The following is a 23,327-nucleotide window of genomic DNA, read 5'->3' on the forward strand; positions in this document are numbered from 1 at the left end:
AGATTTTCAGCTCACTACAGGCAGAGGACATGTTTCTCTTCTTTCTATAACTTGTACAGTTCTTAGTGTAGAGATAGTTATAGAGAAAAGCTCTAAAAACATAGACTGAAGTGAATTATAAGGAAAAACTGAAATCAAAATAAAATCTGAATATGCCATCTGCCTCTGGATTTTTGGAAATTGTAAAGCAAATGTTAAACTGCCTACATTGGTAGCTGTATTTATATTTACCTTGGTACTCTTAGGAATTTACAGTTGTTTTTAATCAAATCTTGGCATCAAATTGAGTAAATTTTCTCAGGATTAGCAAGTGTGCAAATGCAAGAGTGCCAGACTGAGTCAATCTTAAAAATATAAATAAGGGCGTGGCTGGATACTCCATTGGGTACATGAGCAAGTGCAAGTTAAGACAATTTTGGTTTCTTGTAACCTCAGGGATCAAACAGACAGGACAAAAAATAATCGTGTGGGATTGCTGGTTTCCAATTCTTCATGTAAGGAGCTTGGAAGTTGCCACTCCATCCTAACAATTAGTAAAAAGCTTAACAAACTAAAAAATCCACAATATTTTTTAGATCCCTGAGAAGTGAGGTCACAGGGCAAACTGTTGCCTCCAAAATGGGAGAGACAACCAGACAAATATAGAGAATCACAACATACTGGAACAGAAACCTCCACAGGAGCCAGTGCTAGAATAGGAAACTGTCATTGACATTGCTACAGGCTAGGTGTGGACAAGTCTCAAATTCTAGGAGAGGATGAGCATTGTGGCTCACACCTGTAATCCCAGCACTTTGAGAGGCCAAGGCAGGAAGATCACCTTGAGGCCAGAAGTTCAAGAGCAGCCTGGACAACATAGCAAGACTCCATCTCCACAAAAAATAAAGATTAGCCAGACTTGGTGGTGTGCACCTATAGTCCTAGCTACTTGAGAGGCTGGGGCAGGAAGATGGCTTGAGCCCAGGAGTTCAAAGTTGCACTGAACTATGATCCTACCACTCCACGCTTTTGTGAGTTTTACCTCCAGGAGCTCAACCAAGTCCTCATAGTGAACATCAGGGGAAAATTCCCTCATGCCTCTGACAGGGAGAGGGAAAAATGAACCATTTTGAAATATACCAGAGCACTCTGTTCTTAACAGGTATAAAGAAACTACCCTAACAGGTAGTTACTCAGGAGAAACTAGTTAAACAGAACCTAACCCCTAACCTCCTGGGATTTTATCAGAATCTAAATGACCTGGAAGAAGGGAAATACCAAACTACAGCCAGCTGTGTCCTTCAATGTAGCAAAAAGGAAATACTCAACTTCAGCCCACTCTAGCCATCCTGTCCCACCTAAGTAGGGAGAGAAAAAACTGAGGGACACTTGTAAAGTTCACAGTCCAGAGGCATAGGTTCACTAAAAGACTGAGACCTAATCATACTTCCCCTCCCTCTATCCCTTACCGCACATTACTAAAGGCCTGCTTATAGCAGCTCCTTTAGACTGGAACATCATGTACAACTATAAAAAGCATACTAAAAGACAAAAAACACAGTTTGAAGAGACAGAGTAAGCATCAGAACTAGACATGGCAGAGACATTGGAATTCTCAGACCGCAGAATTTAAAGCAACTATTATTAATATGCTAAGGCTCTAATGGATAAAGTAGACAGAATGAAAGAACATATGGGCAATGTAAGCAGAAAGATGGAAATCCTAAGAAAGAATCAAAAAAGGTGCTAGAGATCAAAAACATTGTAATCGATGTGAAGAATGTCTTTGATGGGCTTATTCGTAGACTTATGGCTGAAGAAAGAATCTTTGAGCTTGAGGATGTATCAATAGAAACTTTCAAATCTGAAAAAGCAAAGAGAAAAAAAAACTGGAACAAAAAAAAAACAGAACAGAATATTCAAGAACTGTGGGGCAACTACAGAAGGTATGACTTACATGTAACAGGAATACCAGAAGGAAAACAAAGAAAGAAACAGAAGAAACATTTGAACAATAATGACTGAGAATTTCTTAAAGTCAGATACCAAACCATAGATCCAGAAAGCTCAGAGAACACCATTAAACCACATGCTCCTGAACAACCAATGGGTCAATGGAGAAATTAAAAATGAAGTTTAAAATCTTCTTGAGTCAAATGAAAATGGATGCACAATATACCAAAACCTATGAGATATAGCAAAAGAGGGAAGTTTATAGCAATAAATGCCTACATCAAAAAAGAAGAAAGAAAGATCTCAAATAAACAACCTAACATTGCACCTCAAGGAACTAGAAGAACAAGAATAGACTAAACCCAAAATTAGTAGAAGGAAAAAAATAGCAATGATCAGAATAAAAATAAAAGAAATAGAGGCTAAAAAAAAAAATAGTACAACGCTTTGGGAGGCTAAGGCAGGAGGATCGCTTGAGGCCAGGAGTTGGAGACAGGCCTGGGCAACATAGTGAGATCCCATCTCTACAAAAAAACTTTTAAATTACCCAGGTATGGTGCACACACCTACACCTGTAGTCCTAGCTACTTGGGAGGCCGAGGTGGAAAGATTGCTTGAGCCCAGGAGTTTGAGGCTGCAGTGAGCTATGATCATACCACTGGGGTGACAGAGCAAGACCTTGTCTCTTCAAAAAAAAAAAAAACAAGACACACACACACATAAAAGTTCAATTGAAAAAGAACTAGTTTTTTGTCTGTTTTTTGTTTGTTTTGTTTGTTTGTTTTGAGATGGAGTTTCGCTCTTGTTGCCCAGGCTGGAGTGCAATGGCGCCATCTCGGCTCACTGCACCCTTCACCTCCCGGGTTCAAGCAATTCTCCTGCCTCAGCCTCCCTAATAGCTGGGATTACAGGCATGCGCCACCACACCTGGCTAATTTTGTATTTTTAGTAGAGATGGGGTTTCTCCATGTTGGTCAGGCTGGTCTTGAACTAAAAATAACTGTTTTTTTGAAAGGATAAACAAAATCACAAACTTTTAGCTAGACTAAGAAAACAAGAGAGATGATTCAAATAAATCAGAGATTAAAAAGGAGACATTACAACTGATACCACAGAATACAAAGGATTATTATAAACTATTATGAAGAACTATATGCCAACAAATTGGAAAACTTAAAAGAAATGGATAAATTCCTGTATATACACAATCTGCTAAGACTGAATCATGAAAAAATAGAAAACCTAAACAGACCAACAGCGAGTAATGAGATTGAATCAGTAATAAAAAGTTTTCCGTTGAAGAAAAGCCCCAGACCTCATAGATTCACTGCTGAATTCTACCAAACATTTAAAGGAGAACTAATACCAATTTTTCTCAACTACTATACAAACTTGAAGTGGAGAGAACTCTTCCAGACTCATTCTACAAGGCCTGCATTACCCTGATACCAAAACCAGACAAGGGCACAACAATAAAAAAGAAGACTATAGGCCAATATCGCTGACGAACATAGATGTAAAAACCCTTACAATATTTGCAAACCAAATCCAATAGCACATCAAAAAGATCATTTAGCATAATCAAGAGGGATTTGTCCCAGGAATGCAAGGATGGTTCACCATATGCAAATCGATAAACATGACACATCACATTAACAGAATGAAAGACATAAACCATATGATCATCTTCATGGATGCAGAAAAAGCATTCAATAAAATTCAACATCACTTCATGATAAAAACTCTCAACAAAATAGGTACAGAAAGAGCGTACCTCAACACAATGAAGACCATATATGACAAACCCACAGCTAACTCATACTGAATGAGGAAAAGTTGAAAGCTTTTCCTCTAAAATCTGGAACAAGTACCAGGTGCAGTAGATCACGCCTGTAATCCCAGCACTTTGGGAGCCGAAATAAGAGGATCACTTGAGGTCAGGAGTTCAAGACTAACCTGGACAACATAGTGAGACCCTGCCACTACAAAAAAAACTTTTTGGAAAAACTAGCTTAGAGTGGTGGTGCATGCCTGTAGTTCCAACTACCCAGGAGGCTAAGGCAAGAGGATCCCTTGAGCCCAGGAGTTCAAGATTATAGAGAGCTATGACCATACCACTGCATTCCAGCCTGAGCAACAGAACAAGACCCTGACTTAAAATAAGGGAAACAATTCATGACATTGGTCTGGGCAAGGATTTTTTTTTTTTAATAAGACCTCAAAAGCACAGGCAACAAAAGCAAAAATAGACAAATGGAATTTTATCAAACCAAAAAGCTTTTGCACACCAAAGGAAACAATCAAAAAAATGAAGCGGGCCAGGTGCAGTGGCTCACACCTGTAATTCTAGCACTTTGGAAGGCCAAGGCAGCAGGATCACTTGAGTCTAGGAGTTCCAGACCAACCTGGTCAACATGGTGAGACCCCCATCTCTACAAAAAAAAATACAAAAATTAGCCAGGCATGGTGGCATGCATGTGTGATCTCAGCTACATGGGAGGCTGAGGCAGGAAGATCACTTGAGCCTAGGAGGTCAAGGCTGCAGTGAGCCATGATTGCACCACTGCACTCCAACCTGGGCAACAGAGTGAGACCCTGTCTCAAAAAAAAAAAAAAAATAGAGTGAAGTGAGAGCCTACAGAATGGAAGAAAATATTTGTAAACTATGCATCTGACAAGGGATTCATATCCAGAATATATAAGGAACTCAAACAACTCAATAGGGAAAAAATGAATAACTTGAAAGAGCTGAATAAACATTTCTCAAAAGAAGACATACAAATGGCCACAGGTAGGTGAAAAAATGCTCAACATCACTAATCCAAGAAATGCAAATCAAACCCACAATAAAATATTACTTCACCCCAGTTATAATGGCTACTATAAAAAAGATTTTAAAAATAACAAATATTGGTGAGGAGGTGGAGAAGGGGGACCCTCCTTACATTGTTGGTAAGAATGCAAATTAGTACAGCCACTACGGAGAACAATATGAAGGTTCCTCAAAAAATTAAAAACAGAACTACCATATAATCCAACAATCCTACTACTGGGTATATATCCAAAGGAAATGAAATCAGTGTGTTGGAGAGATATCTTCACTCCTAGGTTTATTGCAGCACTGTGCACAATAGCCAAGATATGGAGTCAATCTGAGTGTCTGTCAATAGATAAATGGATTTTTAAAATGTGGTATTTATACACAATGGAATACCATTCCTTCATAAAAAAGAATAAAAGCCTGTTGTTTGTGACAACATGGATGAGTTTAGAGAACATTATATTAAGTCAAATAAGCCAGGCACAGAAGGACAAGTACTGCATAATCTCACTCATTTGTGGAATCTAAAAACATTGATCTCATAGAAGTAGAGAGTTGAATAGCGGTTATCAGAGGCTGAGGAGAGTAGGGAGAAAGGGTGGAAAGGGTGGATGAGGAGAGGTTGGCCAATGGTGCAAAGTTACAATTAGATAGGAGGAATAAGTTCTGGTGTTCTATTGCGCAATAGCATGACTATAGTTAACAATAATGTGTATTTCAAAATAGTTAGCAGAGAGGATTTTGAATGTTCTCATTACAAATAAATGAGAAGTGTTTGAAGTGATAGATATGCTAATTATCCTGATTTGATCATTATACAATGTATACATGTATCAAAACATCACACTGTACCCGTAAATGTATACAATTATTATGTGTCAATTAAAAACAAAATAAAATTTTAAAAAATGGACCAAAGACCTTATCAGACACCTCACCAAAGAAAGTACACAAATGGTAAACAAACATGAAAAGATGCTCCACATCATATGTCATCAGGGAAATGCAAATTAAAACAACAATGAAATACCACCACATACCTATTAAAATGGCTATATTCCAGAACACTGACAACACCAAATGCTCGTGAAGATGTGGAGCAACAGGAACTCTCATTCATTGCTGATGGGAATGTAGAATGGCACAGCCACTTTGAAAGACAGTTTGATGGTTTCTTACAAAACTAAAAATATATTTACCATATAATCCAGAAATCATGCTTCTTGGCATTTACCCAAAGGAGTTGAAAACCTGTCCACACAAAAACCCGCATGTGGGTATTTATGGCAGCTTTATGCATAATTGCCAAAACTTGGAAGCAACCAAGATATCCTTCAGTAGATGAATGGATAAATAAACTATGATTTATCCAGACAATGGAATATTATTCAGCACTAAAAATAAATGAGCTATCAAGCCACAAAAAGATATGAAGGGACCTTAAATGCATATTACTAAGTGAAAGAAGCCAGTCTGAAAAGGCTGTGTATATATCCCCAACTATATGACATTCTGGAAAAGGCAAAACTATGGCAATAGTAAAAAGATCAATGTTGCCAGGGGCTGAGGAGAAGAAGGGATGAATAGACAGAGCAGAGAGGATTCTTAGGGTGGTGAAAAGGCTCAATATGATATTTATTATACTGATGGGTACATGTCATTATGCATTTGTCTAGACTCATAGAATGTACTACACCAAGAGTCAACCCTAATGTAATCTGTGGACTTTGGGTGATTACGATGTGTCAGTATAGGTTCATCAATTGCAATGACTTTGGTGGAAGATACTGATAATGAGGGAGGCCATGTATATGTGGGACAAGGGGTATGTGGGCTATCTCTGTACCTTCCTTTCAGTTTTGCTGTGTACCTAAAACTTCTCAAAAAAATAAAGTCTTTTAAAATAATAGTAATAGTGCTTTAGTCTCATCCCTCTTCATGGATCAAAAACGTCTAACTACAAATGAGAATTGCATACGTTTAACAATTACCTTCCAGAGTTTAAAAGTTCAAGAGGAAACTGCTAATAATAACATAGAGTGGCCAGTCATGGTGGCTCACGCCTGTAATCCCAGTACTTTGGGAGGCGGAGGCGGGTGGATCACGAGGTCAGGAGTTTGAGACCAGCCTGACCAACATGGTGAAACCCTGTCTCTACTAAAAATAAATAAAAAATTACCCGGGTGTGGTGGCACGTGCCTGTAATCTCAGCTACCCTGGAGGCTGAGGCAGGAGAATCACTTGACCCTGGAAGGCGGAGGTTGCAGTGAGCCAAGATTGTGCCATTGCACTCCAACCTGGGCAACAGAGTGAGACTGTATATATATATATATATATATATATATATATATACTGTGTTCATTCAGGTAGAATAAAACATTCAAATTGTATACAGACACCTGAATATTCCTTCAAGTGAGATATATTGGTTAAGGATAAGTACATTTTAGAGTCAAAAGAGCAAAAGAAATAACTTGAGTGGATCCAGCAAGGAGATAAATCAGTCTGAGAATATGAGATGGAAGCATCACTAAGAGAAAGGAGTATATAGGCTCTCTAATATTTGGTATACATTTAGTGTGTAAAATTTAAGAATCTTATTTCATCACCTTGTAAAATCTTAAGTATTTTAAGCCATGAGAGGCTCCTAGTGGCTCAAGCAGTCTTAAAAGACTAAAACACAAATATGGTTTCACCAGTCACTTTCTGGGGGTCAGCTCAGCCTGATTGGAAAGGTCTTGTGATAACCTGTCCTATAAGAATCTGTCAGATAAAATTTGATTTTAAGTTACAACCAAATCCTTTTTGCATTAAACACAATAGCCACCACCACAGACTTATGCTGTATTTATCCTCCGGGTAGGAACTGTTATGTTCCTCACTCAGTACATCAGGGAGAACAGACACATTGATTCTTGGATTTATTTTCAGATTACCATTCTGACTTCTCAGCCTGGAAAAGAGGTGGTCAAACAATTGGAGGAAGGGTTGAAAGATACAGACCTAGCCAGAGTCAGGAGGCTTCAGGTCGTTGAGGTCACAAAGGGAATCCTAGAGCATGTGGACTCAGTGTCTCCTGTTGAGGATCCCAGCAATGATGGTAAGAATTTTTTTAACAAGGTAAAAAGAATGGTAAGAATTTTAATGAGCAGTCATTTACAAGTCAGAAAGATTATTTTCCATGTTTTTTTTTGTGTGTTGTTAAATGGTAAATGAAGCCAGTAGATTTCATTGAGGTTCAGACAGATGTTTCTAGATGTTGGAGTTGAATTTTTTAATAATCATTTTATTTCAGAAACAATATATCCTAATAATGAAAACTAAAATTTTATGGGTATAAAAACTAAAAATTCCTTTCTCCCCAATCACTTTGAGGGGATTGGGCTAGCCCTTCTAACATTCTTTTTTATATATATATATATATACACACACACACACACACATATACACACACACACTCAACACACACACACACACTCTCAATATTTTAATTAACACCCTTAATATTTTACAGATACATACATACACATACACAATTAATTTACTGAAACCTTCTTTGTTCATGTGTGTTAGACAGCTGTGTCAGTGTTTATAGATCAGACTCATTTTTTTAATGGCTACCTGGTTTTTTATTGTGTCATTTTACCGTAATTTTTGTTTAATCACTAATGTAAACAATTGGTTTATTACATTTTGCTATTACAAATAGTGCTGTGTGAACAGACTCATATGCAGGGCTGGCTTCATGGGCTAATGACCAGGGGAGTCACATAGGCTCCTAAGTACAGAAAGACCCCCATGCTTGGGATTTAATGTCCCGTGGCTTCTGTCTTAAAATTCTTAATAATTTTATCTTTGAATTTGTGCAGTTTGATGGAACAGTGGAGCATACACCAGGAGCTTTGAGCCTTGGCTCACACATGCCCTGCCTCCTGCTTCCTTCCCACCACTCCATAGTGGACTCCTCACTCATTTGCCAACTTACCAGCCATCCAGTGACCACTGCTGGCCTCTGTTCCCCCTGCTGGGCAGAGGCCTGGACACCTGGGTCAAGGGCCAGCACACTTTCCTTTTCTGTTGAGTTGCCCAGGCCCTTGTGAGGGTCTGCACTTGCTTGGCAAGTATCTGGTGCCAGCTGAGGAAGTGTGACATTAATAGCAAACTTGTTTTTTTTTGGAATGGAGTCTCGCTGTGTCGCCCAGGCTGGAGTGCAGTGGCATGATCTCGGCTCAGTGCAAGCTCTGCCTCCTGGGTTTACACCATTCTCCTGCCTCAGCCTGCCGAGTAGCTGGGATTACAGGCACCTGCCACCAGGCCCGGCTAATTTTTTGTGTGTTTTTAGTAGGGTTTCACTGTGTTAGTAGGATTTCACTGTGTTAGGCAGGATGGTCTCGATCTCCTGACCTCATGATCTGCCCACCTCGGCCTCCCAAAGTGCTGGGATTGCAGGCGTGAGCCACCACACCCGGCAGCAAACTTTTAAAAACCATGTCATGATGAAAAGGATGAATAAGTTCTAGATATCTGCTATACAACATTATACCTAGAATTAACAATACTGTACTACTGTACGTGTAAAAATGTGTTAAAAGGGTAGATTTCATGCATGGTGTTCTTACCACAATTGAAAAACAACACGCACACACACATACACACACACCATGATATCTTAAGATAAGAGATCATGGGAGAAAGGAAAAGGAAAAAGTTTTATATTTTAGTATTGTCGATGGCACTTTTTTCCTGCTTTTTGAACAAAGGGCTCTGCATTTTCATTTTGCTCTGAGCCCACAAATTATGTAGCCTTTCCTGTTTATGTGTATAACTGTGCATTTGTGAGGATGTTTTCTGTGGAATGAATTTCTAGAAATAAAGTTACTAGGAGGTAAAACAATATATGCATTTTTGACAGTTATTGCCAAAAAACTCTCCAAAAAAGATCATACTAATTCACACTTCCACCAACAGTAAATAAGACTTTCCTACTAGGAATTATCCTTGTTTGTTTGTTTTTTTATCTTTGCTAACCCCATGGGGAAAAAAAAAAGTCTAGTTTTGACTTTCTTTCACCATGTTGGCCAGGCTGGTCTCGAACCGACCTCAGGTGATCCACCCGCCTTGGCCTCCCAAAGTGCTGGGATTACAGGTGTGAGCCACCACACCTGGCCAGACTTTTATTTTTTGAATTACCTCCTAGGATTTCTTTGGAGAGAAAGTGTGGAGTGGTCCTACGTAGTGGTCTTTCCCCTTGTTCCAGTCACTCTGTTTACCTTAATGACATTTTCCTTGATATTTACATACTGAAAAATATTCATGTTTATTACAAATTAAAACTACAAATAAGCACAAATAAGTAAATCTAAGTTACCCACAATCCGACAATTCCTAGAAGAAGAAATATTCAAACTATGTCTTAGAGCAGGGGTCTCCAACACCCAGGCCATGAACTGGTACCATCTGTGGCCCGTTAAGAAGTGGGTCACACAGCAGGAGGGGAGGGAAGGGTGGTGGAAAGTGAGCATTACTGCCTGGGCTCCACCTCTTGTCAGATCAGCTGTGACATTAGATTCTTATAGGAGAGCAAATCCTATTGTGAACTGTGCACGTGAGGGATCTAGATTGTGTGCTCCTTATATGATAATCTGATTAATCCCTGATGATCAGAGGTGGAACAGTTTCATCCCAAAACCATTCCACCCACCCATCTGTGGAAAAATTGTCTTCCATGAAACCAGCCCATCATGTCAAAAAGTTTGGGGACCACTGTCTTGGAAGACAAGTAGGAATTAGCTAAGCAGAGAAAGAGGAAAAGGGCCACTCAAAAAGGAGACCCAGAGACTTGAAAAGCAAGATGTGCCCATGAGAAATGCCCATGGTTCCCTATACCAGAGCCTGTCAGGCAGAGGTGGGAGTGAGGGTTAAAGGTAGGCAAGGATTAGATGAAAATGACCATCTCTGTCATGCTAAAACATTTGGATTTCTTTCTAAGGTAGTGGAAATGTATGAAAATATTTTAGTCACGAAGTCAAGTAGAGATCTCTAAATTATGGAGTTCAAAGGTTTTTGGACCAGTTTTAATTTATCCAACACTCAAGTTACAGTTCACCCTCCTTCAGTCCTTTTGGGCTGTACTGGCCTTTTCCATGGTTGTGCACACATGGAAGTGGCCACTGTTCTGAGACCGTCGATCTCTTTCTGGTGCCATGCGGATGACTTCACTCTTCCTCCCCCTCCTATCTCATCTCCCTCTAATTACGTAGGAGGGAGGGTTGGTAACTAAGGGTGTGGTTCCTGTCAGATTCTGACACATGTAGATCCTTCCACCATCATGCAGCCACTGACATTGTTCTGGCAGGGGAGGGAAGGCAACCAGCCTTAGCTGTGTGATTCGTGAGCTCTCACTGTGTGCACTCCTGTCTCTTCACTGACTGTCCTTTCTATCTCCATCCCTGCACTCACAGCAGTCTTTTCCTCTGAATTCCCTCTTCTTCCCTCTGAATTCCTTCCTCTGTTCTCTTCCAGACAAACCCTACTCATTCCTTAAATCCAAATTCAAGTTCATTACTACTGTATTGATTTTCCTCTTTTTAGAACAACTACATCACTTCTTAGAACAACTACATCACTTGTGTTCTCTACCATGCAATTTACCACTTAATTATATAGCATGTAGAATCGTTCACCATTGCTTTATTTGTGCAATAATTGTGTCTTCTCACCTAAATTGTAAACTACTTGATATCTTTTCCCTCTACATTAAACTGTAAGCACCTTGGCATTAGAAACTTGTCTTACTCATTTCTGTGTCCTGGTGTATATCCTACATTATCAGTACATATTTGTTGAGTGAATCAATGACTTTGATACCCATGGAGGCTACTCTTGGTCAGCCTGGCATCCTCTATATCCCCTTTCTCCGGTACACCTCCACCTTCCTGGTCACAGAATGGGTCATGACCCAGGTTGAGGCAATCATAGTTCCCTAGGCCACCAGTCAGAGCCCTTTTCATTGGGTTCTGAAAATGAATCTGTGAGAGAGAAGCTCTTTTTCTCTCTCTTTGGCCAATGACAGAATCAGGCATGGACTATGTTCTTTGCCTTCTGTGACTGTCACCAGAAAGAACTTGTTATGTCTCTAATGGCATACAGCGTAGAGTACACTAAGGCTGCCTGATGCCTTTCTTTAGAATAGTTAGTGGCTAGCATTGTATAGAAGAGCTTTTAAATGCAGGAAAACAGCTTTCTACCTGTGTCAGTGCCGATGACTCTTCCAGTAACTTCCCATTTGCTTCTGAATAATGCATCCTCCCATAAATAGCTTGTAATTTCTCTTTGTGGGTTAAGTGTATATGACTCATTGCTCAAAATCTTCCTAGTTTGCCTGTGCTTTCCTCATAATTAATTATTTTATTCCCTTAGTGTTTTAATTCATCTTGGTGTTGTTATCAAGACATTAGCAACAGCAGCCTCTCTCATTCTCAGAAGGATGGGTGTTCCAAAATTAGGTTGCCCAAGTCTAAACTGCAGTTTCTATGACTTTCTAGGTGTGCAACTTTGGGCAAGGTATTTAGCCTCACTAAGCCTCAGTTATTCCTACCCCATGTAGTAGTTGTGGGAATTAAATGAGCTCATGCAAGTGCCCCATAAAAGTTAGCTATACTTATTATTAATATTTTTGAAATTTTTTGTATATGGATGGTTTGTTATATTTCTGAGATTTGTTTTTAATGGCCAGGTCTCAAGTGAACTCTCAGTTACCTGGAACTAAGACTGTGTCTTATATATCTTTCTATCACTAATGCTTATCACTCCACCTGGCACACAGTAGATTCTCAATAAATATTTCTGGACAAAACACATGAATGATTGAAAAAAAAAAACAACAAATGATTTGTGAGTGGTTGGGGTCAGCCTCTGTGACATCTGCTAAAATAGTTAGGGATATGTCCCAAACAACCATAGCTTCCCTCAATAACTCGTGAATATCATGAATTGATTCAAACACTTCTTAACCTAGTTATAATTCTTTTACTCCAATAGCCATGATCATCAACTAAATACAAATTATCTATACTCCACTTTTCGGAGAGAACTAAGTCAAAAGCAAATGTTGATATTGCAGATTCATTTATAAAATAACTATGAGAGTATGTCCTTTGATCAATCTAAATTCTGCCTACTTTAGTACAGTTCTGCACAGTGAGAACTAATTATCACAAAAATTACTTAGAGACCCTGCAAGATCCAGTATCATCAAAAAAGAATGAATTTAGAAATTAAGAAAGTAGACTCACATTTTAGAAAGTTCCTTAACAGGATCTAATATGGAAAGGTTAACTTTAAATTGCATCCACATTAGATAAGGTTTTCTATAAATTTTAACCATATAGCCTATTATATATTTTCTTCTAACTGTATAAATGGGACTTCCTTTAATTTGTTCCTGGTCTTTTTCATTTTATTCTTTATTTTAAAATTTTGCTGAAATACCCTGTCCAGTGCTGTTTGTAGTAGCTTTTGCCTGGCTATTTTAATATTTTTTATTATGCATTATACAAATGTAAACATTATAGAGGCATAATAGAAACAGTTCAAAATGACCAAAATTCCAGCCTCCAGAGATAACTACCATCAACACTGTAGGACACATTCTACTGAATTGCCCTCCTTACACATGCATGTATACTGATATACATGTAACATTATTATTGATATTACTTACTTTGACAAAAAATGAGACTATACCATACCAACTGCTCTGCTTTTTTTACATTTAGCTATTTATCTAGGATTTTTCCATATTGGCACATAGAGATCTAACACCTTCCTTTTCATAGCTATGAAGTATTCCAATGTATGAATTAATCATCATTTATTTAACTATCCTTTTGGGTTTTTACATTTTACTCTAGAACTAAGTAACCTTGAACAAGTTAATTTAACTATTCCACAAATTTCTCATTTATAAAATAATAAGCTATTTTATAAAGCTCATTTGTAAAATAATAGCTACCTTATGGGGTTTTTGTGATGATTAAATACAACTTACATGGAAAGAAAGCACTTACAACAGTGCCTGGCACAATCAAATAAATGTCATCTACTGTTATTAATAGTAGTAGAAGTCCTTCTTATATATGCCTTTTACTGAGAAAATTTCAAGCTCTAATAATTCATATTTTATTAAGAATATGACTATAATTTTTAATTTAAAATTACTCATTTCACCATTTCATTGCACTTTTATTTTTGCACATTGATGCTCAGTTGTTCACTCGTGTTTATGTTACATAGTTATAATTCATGTATATAATTTTTTGTTTTCATGTAACATAATATAAAACTTTTTCCATAGTTCTCATAGCCTTTCTTTGCTGTTCATTCTCTATTTTGTTCCTCTTTTCTCTTTTCCTCTTGAAGGAGAACTAGGAACTGTTGGTTCAAGAAATAGAGATAAGAAGAGATATACCTCTCACAGGGAAAGCCAGATGCTTTCTTTGTCCTTAAATGTCCTCTTTACAATATAAGCCAACCCTACAACCCTAGAGCAGATCCCTAATGCTGGATCTTGATCATATATTTTAGGATAGAGGAGAACCTGCCCATTCTAGCAACCAAGGTTAACCCTATAGAAGAGCCATAAATCATGGGAATAATGCTGCTAACTTATTTTGTTTTTAAATAAATTCTGAGCCTTGAGGAAAAGATATGTGAACTAAAGCCACAGTCTCTTAATATTCTAACATTTGTTTTTAGATCATAATTACAGCAACATTTTATTGAATACTTACTGTTCAAATACTTTCTGTTCTAAATAGTTTCTACATATTATCTTATTTAATCCTTGTTTATCTAGATGAAAAAACTAAGGCATATTTTCTTGTCTATAATAACTTTCCCAGGGTTTTTCAGTTGAGACAGAAAAGGATTCACATCCAAGCAGTGTGGCTCCAATGCCCCCATGCTTAACTCTTCTCTATACTGCTTCAGTTGAAAAGAGCAATAGAGATCAACAGTTCAGAGCCAGGTGTGATGGCTCATACCTGTAATCCTAGCACTTTGAGAGGCTGAGGTGGGAGGATAGCTTGAGGTCAGAAGTTTGAGCCAGAGCAATATAACAAAACCCTCTCTCTACAAAAAAATGTTTAGGCAGGCTGAGGAGGAAGGATCTCCTCAGCTCAGGAGTTTAAAGTTATAGTGAGCTATGATCGCATCAGTGCACTCCAGCCTGGGTGAGAGCAAGACTCCGTCTCTTAAAAAAAAAAAAAAAAAATCCTGTCAGAGTTTTTAGATGAACTTGACAAGCTGATTTGTGTATGTGTGTGTGTGTGTATTATATATTATATATAGAGGGAGCATATATATTCTAGAATATATATATTCTATATATTAGAAGTAAAGATACATATTAAGGCTAGGGGTTTGCCTTACCAGATGTTTAGATGGTTTATAAAGTTATTCTAATTAAGATAGTGTCAGGCCGGGCGCGGTGGCTCAAGCCTGTAATCCCAGCACTTTGGGAGGCCGAGACGGGCGGATTACGAGGTCAGGAGATCGAGACCATCCTGGCTAATATGGTGAAACCCCTCTCCACTAAAAAATACAAAAAACTAGCTGGGCGAGGTGGCGGGCACCTGTAGTCCCAGCTACTCGGGAGGCTGAGGCAGGAGAATGGTGTAAACCCAGGAGGCGGAGCTTGCAGTGAGCTGAGATCCGGCCACTGCACTCCAGCCTGGGCGACAGAGCGAGACTCCGACTCAAAAAAAAAAAAAAAAAAAAAAAAAAAATAGTGTCATATTTACATAGGAATAGACAAATTGTCCAAACTGGAATAGATTAGAGAAGTCCGGAAACAGCCACATGAAAACTTGATATGTGGCTTGGCTGACGTGGCAGAGCAGTGTGAAAAGGATGGATTTAGCCATTAAGTCATATTGAAACTATCAATATTCCATATAGGAAAAAATATTCCTACTTCACACCATTTATAATCATGTTTTTAGATGGATTAAAGACTTCAATGTGAAAAGTAACATGTAAAACTTTAAAAAAAAGGTATAGGAGAAAATTTTCATGACAGGGGTTGGGGAAGAGGAAGAAGCGTTTTCTAAATGAGACATAAAGTTTGCTAATCACAAAATAAAAGATTTTTGACGGAGTCTCTGTCACCCAAGCTGGACTGCAGTCGCATGATCTCAGCTCACTGCAACCTCCGCCTCCTGGGTTCAAGCAATTCTCCTGCCTCAGCCTCCCAAGTAACTGGGATTACAGGTGCGCATCACCATGCCCAGCTAATTTTTTTTTTTTTTTTTTTTTTGAGACGGAGTCTCGCTCTGCCGCCCGGGCTGGAGTGCAGTGGCCGGATCTCAGCTCACTGCAAGCTCTGCCTCCCGGGTTTACGCCATTCTCTTGCCTCAGCCTCCCAAGTAGTTGGGACTACAGGCGCACGCCACCTCGCCCGGCTATTTTTTTGTATGTTTTAGTAGAGACGGGGTTTCACCGTGTTAGCCAGGATGGTCTCGATCGCCTGACCTCGTGATCCGCCCGTCTCGGCCTCCCAAAGTGCTGGGATTACAGGCTTGAGCCACCACGCCCAGCCATTTTTTGTATTTTTAATAGAGACAGGATTTCACCATGTTGACCAGGCTGATCTCGAACTCCTGACCTCAGGTGATATGCCCGCCTCGGCCTACCAAAGGGCTAGGATTACAGGCATGAGCCACTGCGCCCGGCCCTTATAACAAAAGATTGATAAGTATAATTACATTAAAATGAAGAATTTCGGTTCATCAAAATATACATGAAAATGACTGAGTGTGGTGGCTCATGCCTATAATCCTAGCATTTTGGGAGGCCAAGGCAGGAGGATCACTTGAGCCCAAGAGTTCAAGATCAGCCTCAACAACATAGTGAGACCTCATCTCTACAAAAAATAAACAAAATTAGCCAGGTATGGTGGCATGCACTTGTAGTCCTAGCTACTCAGGAGTCTGAGGCAGGAGGATCGCTTAAGCCCAGGCGGTCAAGGCTGCAATAAATCAAGATCACACCACGGCACTCCAGCCTGGATGACAGAGCAAGACTCTGTCTCAAAAAAAAAAAAAAAAAAAAAAAAAAAAAGTTAGTTGATATACAGAATAAATATTACAAGGAATGTTTGGTGGAATAGCATACATTTTTTAAAATAAATGGGCCACAGCTATACATAACAATGTGAATGAATCTTTTCAATATTGAGGAAAAAAACAGATACAGTGTATACTGTATGACACTTATTTATAAAGCTCAAAACTAAAATTATAAAGTGTTATTTAAAGTAACAAAAGTACTTTTATTTATTTATTTGTTTTTTGACATGAAGTCTCGCTCTATCGCCCAGGCTGGAGTACGGTGGTGCAGTCTCAGCTCACCACAACCTCCACCTCCCAGGCTCAAGCCATTCTCCTGCCTCAGCCTCCCGAGTAGCTGGGATTACAGGCACACATCACCACGCCTGGCTAATTTTTGTATTTTGAGTAGAGACAGGGTTGCACCATGTTGGCCAGGCTGGTCTTGAACTCCTGACCTCAAGTGATCTGTCCACCTTGGCCTCCCAAAGTGCTGGGATTACAGGTGTGAGCCACCGCATCCAGCCACAAAACTACTTTTAAAAAGAAAGATATGATAAAAATAAAAGTCAGTGTGGCAAGATTTCTTCTGGAGAAGATTAGGGAAAAGCATGTAGATATCTCAGGAGTATTGATGATGTTCTACATCTGAAGTTAAATGAAGGATTCATGAGTGCTCGCTTTTGTTGTTGTGCTTCATAGCTTACATTTTTATTGCATGTATTTGCATACAATAAAAATTTTGCAATAGCTTTATGAAGAATGACTAAGTAATAAATATGCCAAAACTAAAATAGCCACTGAGATTGATAACTTTGGTATCCAGAGGGCATCTGTGCAGGTTGACAGCAGTCTGCACTCACTGGGTATGTAAGTCATTCAGCCAGTTACAAATCAACCTAATGATGCTGTCAGCTAGTCTACATCTCTCAGTCATACACAAGGATATCAAGTTTCCTTTCTAAGTGCTCGCAAACCATCTGTTTAGTATTTCCTCCTAGACTTTGCCAGGGATCAATGTCAAGCTCTTTTGGGAAGGTATTTTCTCCATATGTGTTCTCAGGAAACACCAAATGTTAACAACCCAAACATAGAAGATAAAGATTCATTGCTTCCTAAAGAATGCCAGAAAAAAAAGGGCTGGAGGCGGGTAGGGAGCCTCTTCTATGCTTCAGTGCAATTGTCAGAACAGATATTGATTTTCTCCCTTTCGGTGTCTTAGAAAATAGACCGGAAAACACAACTGTTCATTGTGTCTGCCTTTGATAACTGCATTAAAGTCATTTCCCTCTGGCATTAAGACTAAATTAGAACCACTGTTGTATTTATTACCTAAAGATTTTTAATACAGAAAGATATTTGTTTATTTCATTAACAGAAGTCATGGTCTCAGAAAAATAGCAAATTGTTCTCTTTAAAACTGGAGTTAAATAATTTTTTGAGTTCAGTAGAAAATATAAAATTATTTAAAAATTGGAATTTAAAAAATGTTTCCTTTCCTTCCTTTATTGGGGATTAATTTACATGCCGTAAGTTGCATCCATTCAAAGTATACAGTTCAGTGAATTTTGACCAATGTATATGCCCACAAATCATCATCACAATCAAGATACAGAACATTTCCCTCATCCTCAAAAAAGATTTTTCTTGCCGCTTTACATTCCATCCATCCCTCCAGCCCCAGGTAAGACCACTTATCTGCTTTTCGTCTGTAGATTAGTCTGTATTTTGTGTAAGTGGAATCCTGAAGTACCCACACCTTTTGTATTTATATTTTTTAATTCAGATTTTGAGATTCGTCCATGTTGTTTATATCAGTAGTGAGTTTTCTTTTTATTGCTGCGTAGTGGTATATTGCATGAATGTGTCATATTTTGTTTAAACATTTACATATTAATGGATATTTCTATTGTTTCCATTTTTTGACTGTTGTGAAGAAAGCTGCTATGAATGTTTGTACACAAATCTTTGTGTGGATATATGTTTTCATTTATCTTGGGTCTTACTGTTTTGTTGTTGTTGTTGTTTTGAGACAGAGTCTCACTCTGTTGCCCAGGCTGGAGTGCAGTGGTGTGATCTCGGCTCACTGCAAGCTCTGCCTCCCAGGTTCATACCATTCTCCTGCCTCAGCCTCCTGAGTAGCTGGGACTACAGGTGCCCGCCACCACACCCAGCTAATTTTTTGTATTTTTAGTAGAGACAGGGTTTCACCGTGTTAGCCAGGATGGTCTCGATCTCTTGACCTCATGATCCGCCTGCCTTGGCCTCCCAAAGTGCTGGGATTACAGGCGTGAGCCACCAGGCCCTGCCGTCTTACTGTTTTTATGGTTTATCTTTTCCCATCCATTTACTTTCAATTCATTTATGTCTTTGTACTTAAAGTCTCTCTCTTATAGACAGCATATAGCTGGGTATTGCTTTATGTCTATTCTGATCATCTCTGGCTTTTATTTAGAATGTAGAGTCCCTTAACATTTACCATACATATTCTTATAGTTGGACTGAGGTCTACCATTTCATTTTCTGTTTGTCCTGTTTTTCATTTTTCTTCCCTGCTTTCCTGCTTTCTTTTAGATTATTTAAATATTTTTCAATTTCATGTTAATTTATCTATTGTCATTTAGCCATTCATCTTTGCACTTTTTGTGGTTTCTCTATGAATTACATTATATATACCTAACTTTTTACAGTCTACTTAGAGTCAATATAATACCATTTAATATAAAATATAGAAACCTCAGGATTACAATATTCACGTAAAATATAAAGACCTTGTGGGAATTAAAATGTATTTTAAAAACTATTTTATAGCCTACTCAGAATTAATATATATAGTACCATTTCATGTAAAATATAGAAAACTTGCTGTTAAGTCCATTTACTGCTCCCATTCACATACACTATCTTTCATGTTAAAATTGTCATGTGTATTACATCTATATAAACTCCACAAGAAAGTGTTGAAATCTTTGCTTTAGCCTATAATCCCAGCACCTTGAGAGGCCAAGACAGGCAGATCCCTTGAGCTCAGGAGTTCAAGACCAGCCTGGGCAACATGGTGAAACCCCATCACTACAAAAAATACGAAAATTAACCTGGCATGGTAGTGTGCACCTGTAATCACAGCTACTCGGGAGGCTGAGATGGGAGGATCACTTGAGCCTGGAAGGTCAAGGCTGCAGTGAGCCATAATCACGCCACTGCACTCCAGCCTGAGTGACAGAGTAAGACCCTGTCTCCAAAAAAAAAAAAAAAAAAAAGTTTTTGCCTTTAAGCAAACATGTTTTAAAGAACTTAAAGAACATATTTTAAAGAACTTAAGAGGGCCAGGCATGGTGGCTCATACCTGTAATCCCAGCACTTTGGGAGGCCAAGCAGGGAGGATTGCTTGAGGTCAGGAGTTGAAGACCAGCCTGGGCAACATAGTGAGACTTCATCTACAAAAAATCAAAAAATTAGCCGGGTGTGGTGGTGCACACCTGTAGTCCCAGCTACTTGGAAAGCTGAGGTGGGAGGATTGCTTGATGTTGTTCCACTGTCTTCTGGCCTTTCATGGTTTCTGATCAAAAGTTACAGTCCCTAACTCATTTTTCTCTGTATGTAAAGGATAATTTTTTCTAGCACTTTCAAGAAATTTCTCTTATGTTTATTATTCAGCAGCTTGACAATGATGTGTTTAGGTGTGAATTTCTTCTAATTCATCCTATTTGGGGTTTCCTGAGCCTCGTGAATCTGAAAATTGATTATCTTTTTTATTTTGAGATAGGATCTCACTGTGTCACTCAGGCTGGAGTGCAGTAGTGTGATCACAGTTCACTGCAGCCTCTATCTCCTGGGCTCAGGTGATCCTCCCACTTCAGCCCCCCAAGTAGCTGGGACCACAGACTCGTGCTACCACACCCAGCTAATTTTTGTAATTTTTTTTGTAGAGATGAGGTTTCACTGTGTTGCCCAGGCTGATCTCAAACTCCCGGGCTCAGGCAATCCTCCCGCCTTGGCCTCTGAAAATGCCAGGATTACAGGCATGAGTCACTGTGCCCAGCCTGTAAATTTACATCTTTAACCCAACTTAGGAAATTTTCTGCCTTTTTTTGTTGTTGTTGTTGTTTTTGTATTTTGTCTGCCTCATTCTTTCTCTCTCTCTTTCTAGGACTTCAATTACCCACATGTTAAATCTTTTTAAATTGTTCTGCACAGCCCAAGACTGTGACTTTTTGCTTGGTTGGTTAGTATTGTCCTATCTTTTCATTTATTATAAACATATTTTCCATTCTTCATTGAGCAAATTCTAATTATGCTATTTTAAAATACTTGCCTGATAAATCCAACATCTCTGTCATCTTGGGGTTTGCATCTGTTGGCTTATATCTTCCTTTGAGACTGAGTCACAGTTTTCTGTCTCAGTATGCCAAAACATTTGGGTTGTATTTTGTGAACATTGCGTTATAAAGACTCTGGATTCTATTATATTGCTCTGAAAAGTGTTTATTTTTCAGACAATTAACTCAGTTAAACTCAAACTACAACCTGTTGTGCCTGCAGTGAGCAGGGACTCAGATCTTAGTCTCAATCTTTAAGCCTAAACTATAAGCTGCTTTCAGTTCACCCCATATGTGTATAGTGCACGGTCCAATCAGCTATTTACCTAGGCCAAGTTTAAACACATAATTTAGGGCACTCCGGCTCTGGCTCTCTCATTTCATGGATTTCTTCCTCACTCTCTGGAGGTCCTGGTTGCCCCAGACTCCTTACCCTGGCAATGCTAGTGAAATACAAAGGCCTTCCTTTCCAATTTTTAGCTGCCTCCACACTGTTGTGACTACAGCCACTCTTAGAAAGTACAAAAAATGGGGAATTCATTCCTTGCTGGTTTACTTGGTTACTTCAAGTTTCAACTCCTCTCCAAAGTCTGTCTACTTTTGTTCACTCTGCAGAGCCTTCAGGTAGTTGATTTTTAAATATTGTTCAGGCCAGGCACAGGGGCTCACACCTGTAATCCCAGCTCTTTGGGAGGCTGAGGCAGGCAGATCACTTGAGGCCAGGAGTTCAGGACCAGCCTGGCAAACATTGTGAAACCCTGTCTCTACTAAAAATACAAAGCTTAGCCAGATGCAGTGGTGCACACCTGTAGTCCCAGCTATTCAGGAGGCTGAAGCATGAGAATCATTTGAGTCTGGAAGGTGGAAGTTGCAGTGAGTCAAGATTGCACCACTGTACTCCAGCTGGAGTGACAGAATGAGTCTCTGTCTCAAAAAAATAAATAACTAAATAAATAAATAAAATAAATATTGTTCAGAGTTTATAGCTGTTTTTTACAAGAAAATCAGTTGGTTGGGTACTGGAACCTAACCAGACTGGAATTCCCTTATTTACTCTTCTTCATTTTGGTTCTTTCTTTTTACCTCATTTTCTGCCTTCTCTTCAACTCAATAAGCTCAAGTTCTCTGTCATATCTCTCACTCTCTGTCTTTAGGAGATTTTTGCTTAAAAGAAGTTCTGATTAAATCTCACCTCTTCTGTCCTCATTCCCCATCCCCTAACATGCTTGACACCACTGCTTTACTTGGCAAATGACTTATGTTGCCATTACCCAATCTGGGGACAATCTGGCCACTTCTCTGTCTGAAATCAGCCCCATCATATACCCAGCACTAGAGCATTAGTTAGTACAGTGCAAGAATTGATTGGGACACAACTATATACATATTCAAGGTCCAGAAAGAGGCACAAATATAGATATTAATTTAGCATAGGATAGGCCGGGCGCGGTGGCTCACGCCTGTAATCCCAGCACTTTGGGAGGCCGAGACGGGCGGATCACGAGGTCAGGAGATCGAGACCATCCTGGCTAACACGGTGAAACCCCGTCTCTACTAAAAAATACAAAAAACTAGCCGGGCGCGGTGGCGGGCGCCTATAGTCCCAACTACTCGGGAGGCTGAGGCAGGAGAATGGTGTGAACCCGGGAGGCGGAGCTTGCAGTGAGCTGAGATCCGGCCACTGCACTCCAGCCTGGGCAGCAGAGCGAGACTCCGTCTCAAAAAAAAAAAAAAAAAAAAAAAAAAAATTTAGCATAGGATAAAGGAGACATCTCAAATCACTAAGGCAGAGATGAACTTGCTCAAAAAGTAATGCAGGGACAACTGGTTAGCCATCTGGAAAAGATTCCAAATGGACCAGGAATCCAAATGTAAATAATAATATTAAAAGTATTAAAAGTAAACATTGGCGAATTTCTTTATAATCTCAGCATAGATAAAGGTCATTTAACTGTGATTCAGAATCCAGGTACAATAAAGAAAAGATTTATTTATTTAACTATATGAAAATAAAAATCTTTGGCATGGCAGAAAGTACCATAAACAATGTCAAAAGACAACTGAAAAACCAGGAGAAAGTATTTGCAATTTATGCCATGGGAAAAAAAAAAAAAGGCTAATATCACTAATATATAAAGAACACTTTAA

The 23,327-nt window shown here is 39.0% G+C and overlaps 1 protein-coding gene across 1 annotated transcript in view; it reads left to right on the forward strand.

Annotated features, from left to right (window-relative positions):
- Nucleotides 1–23,327, forward strand: part of M1AP (meiosis 1 associated protein) — a 103,196-nt gene that overhangs the window by 44,706 nt on the left and 35,163 nt on the right. Inside the window, exon 4 of the mRNA XM_050754331.1 lies at nt 7,685–7,853. Coding sequence (XP_050610288.1) covers nt 7,685–7,853 — 169 coding nt within the window. The remainder of the gene's footprint in view (nt 1–7,684; nt 7,854–23,327) is intronic.

Source organism: Macaca thibetana, chromosome 13 (assembly GCF_024542745.1).
Source record: "Macaca thibetana thibetana isolate TM-01 chromosome 13, ASM2454274v1, whole genome shotgun sequence".
NCBI classification, from domain to species: domain Eukaryota; kingdom Metazoa; phylum Chordata; class Mammalia; order Primates; family Cercopithecidae; genus Macaca; species Macaca thibetana.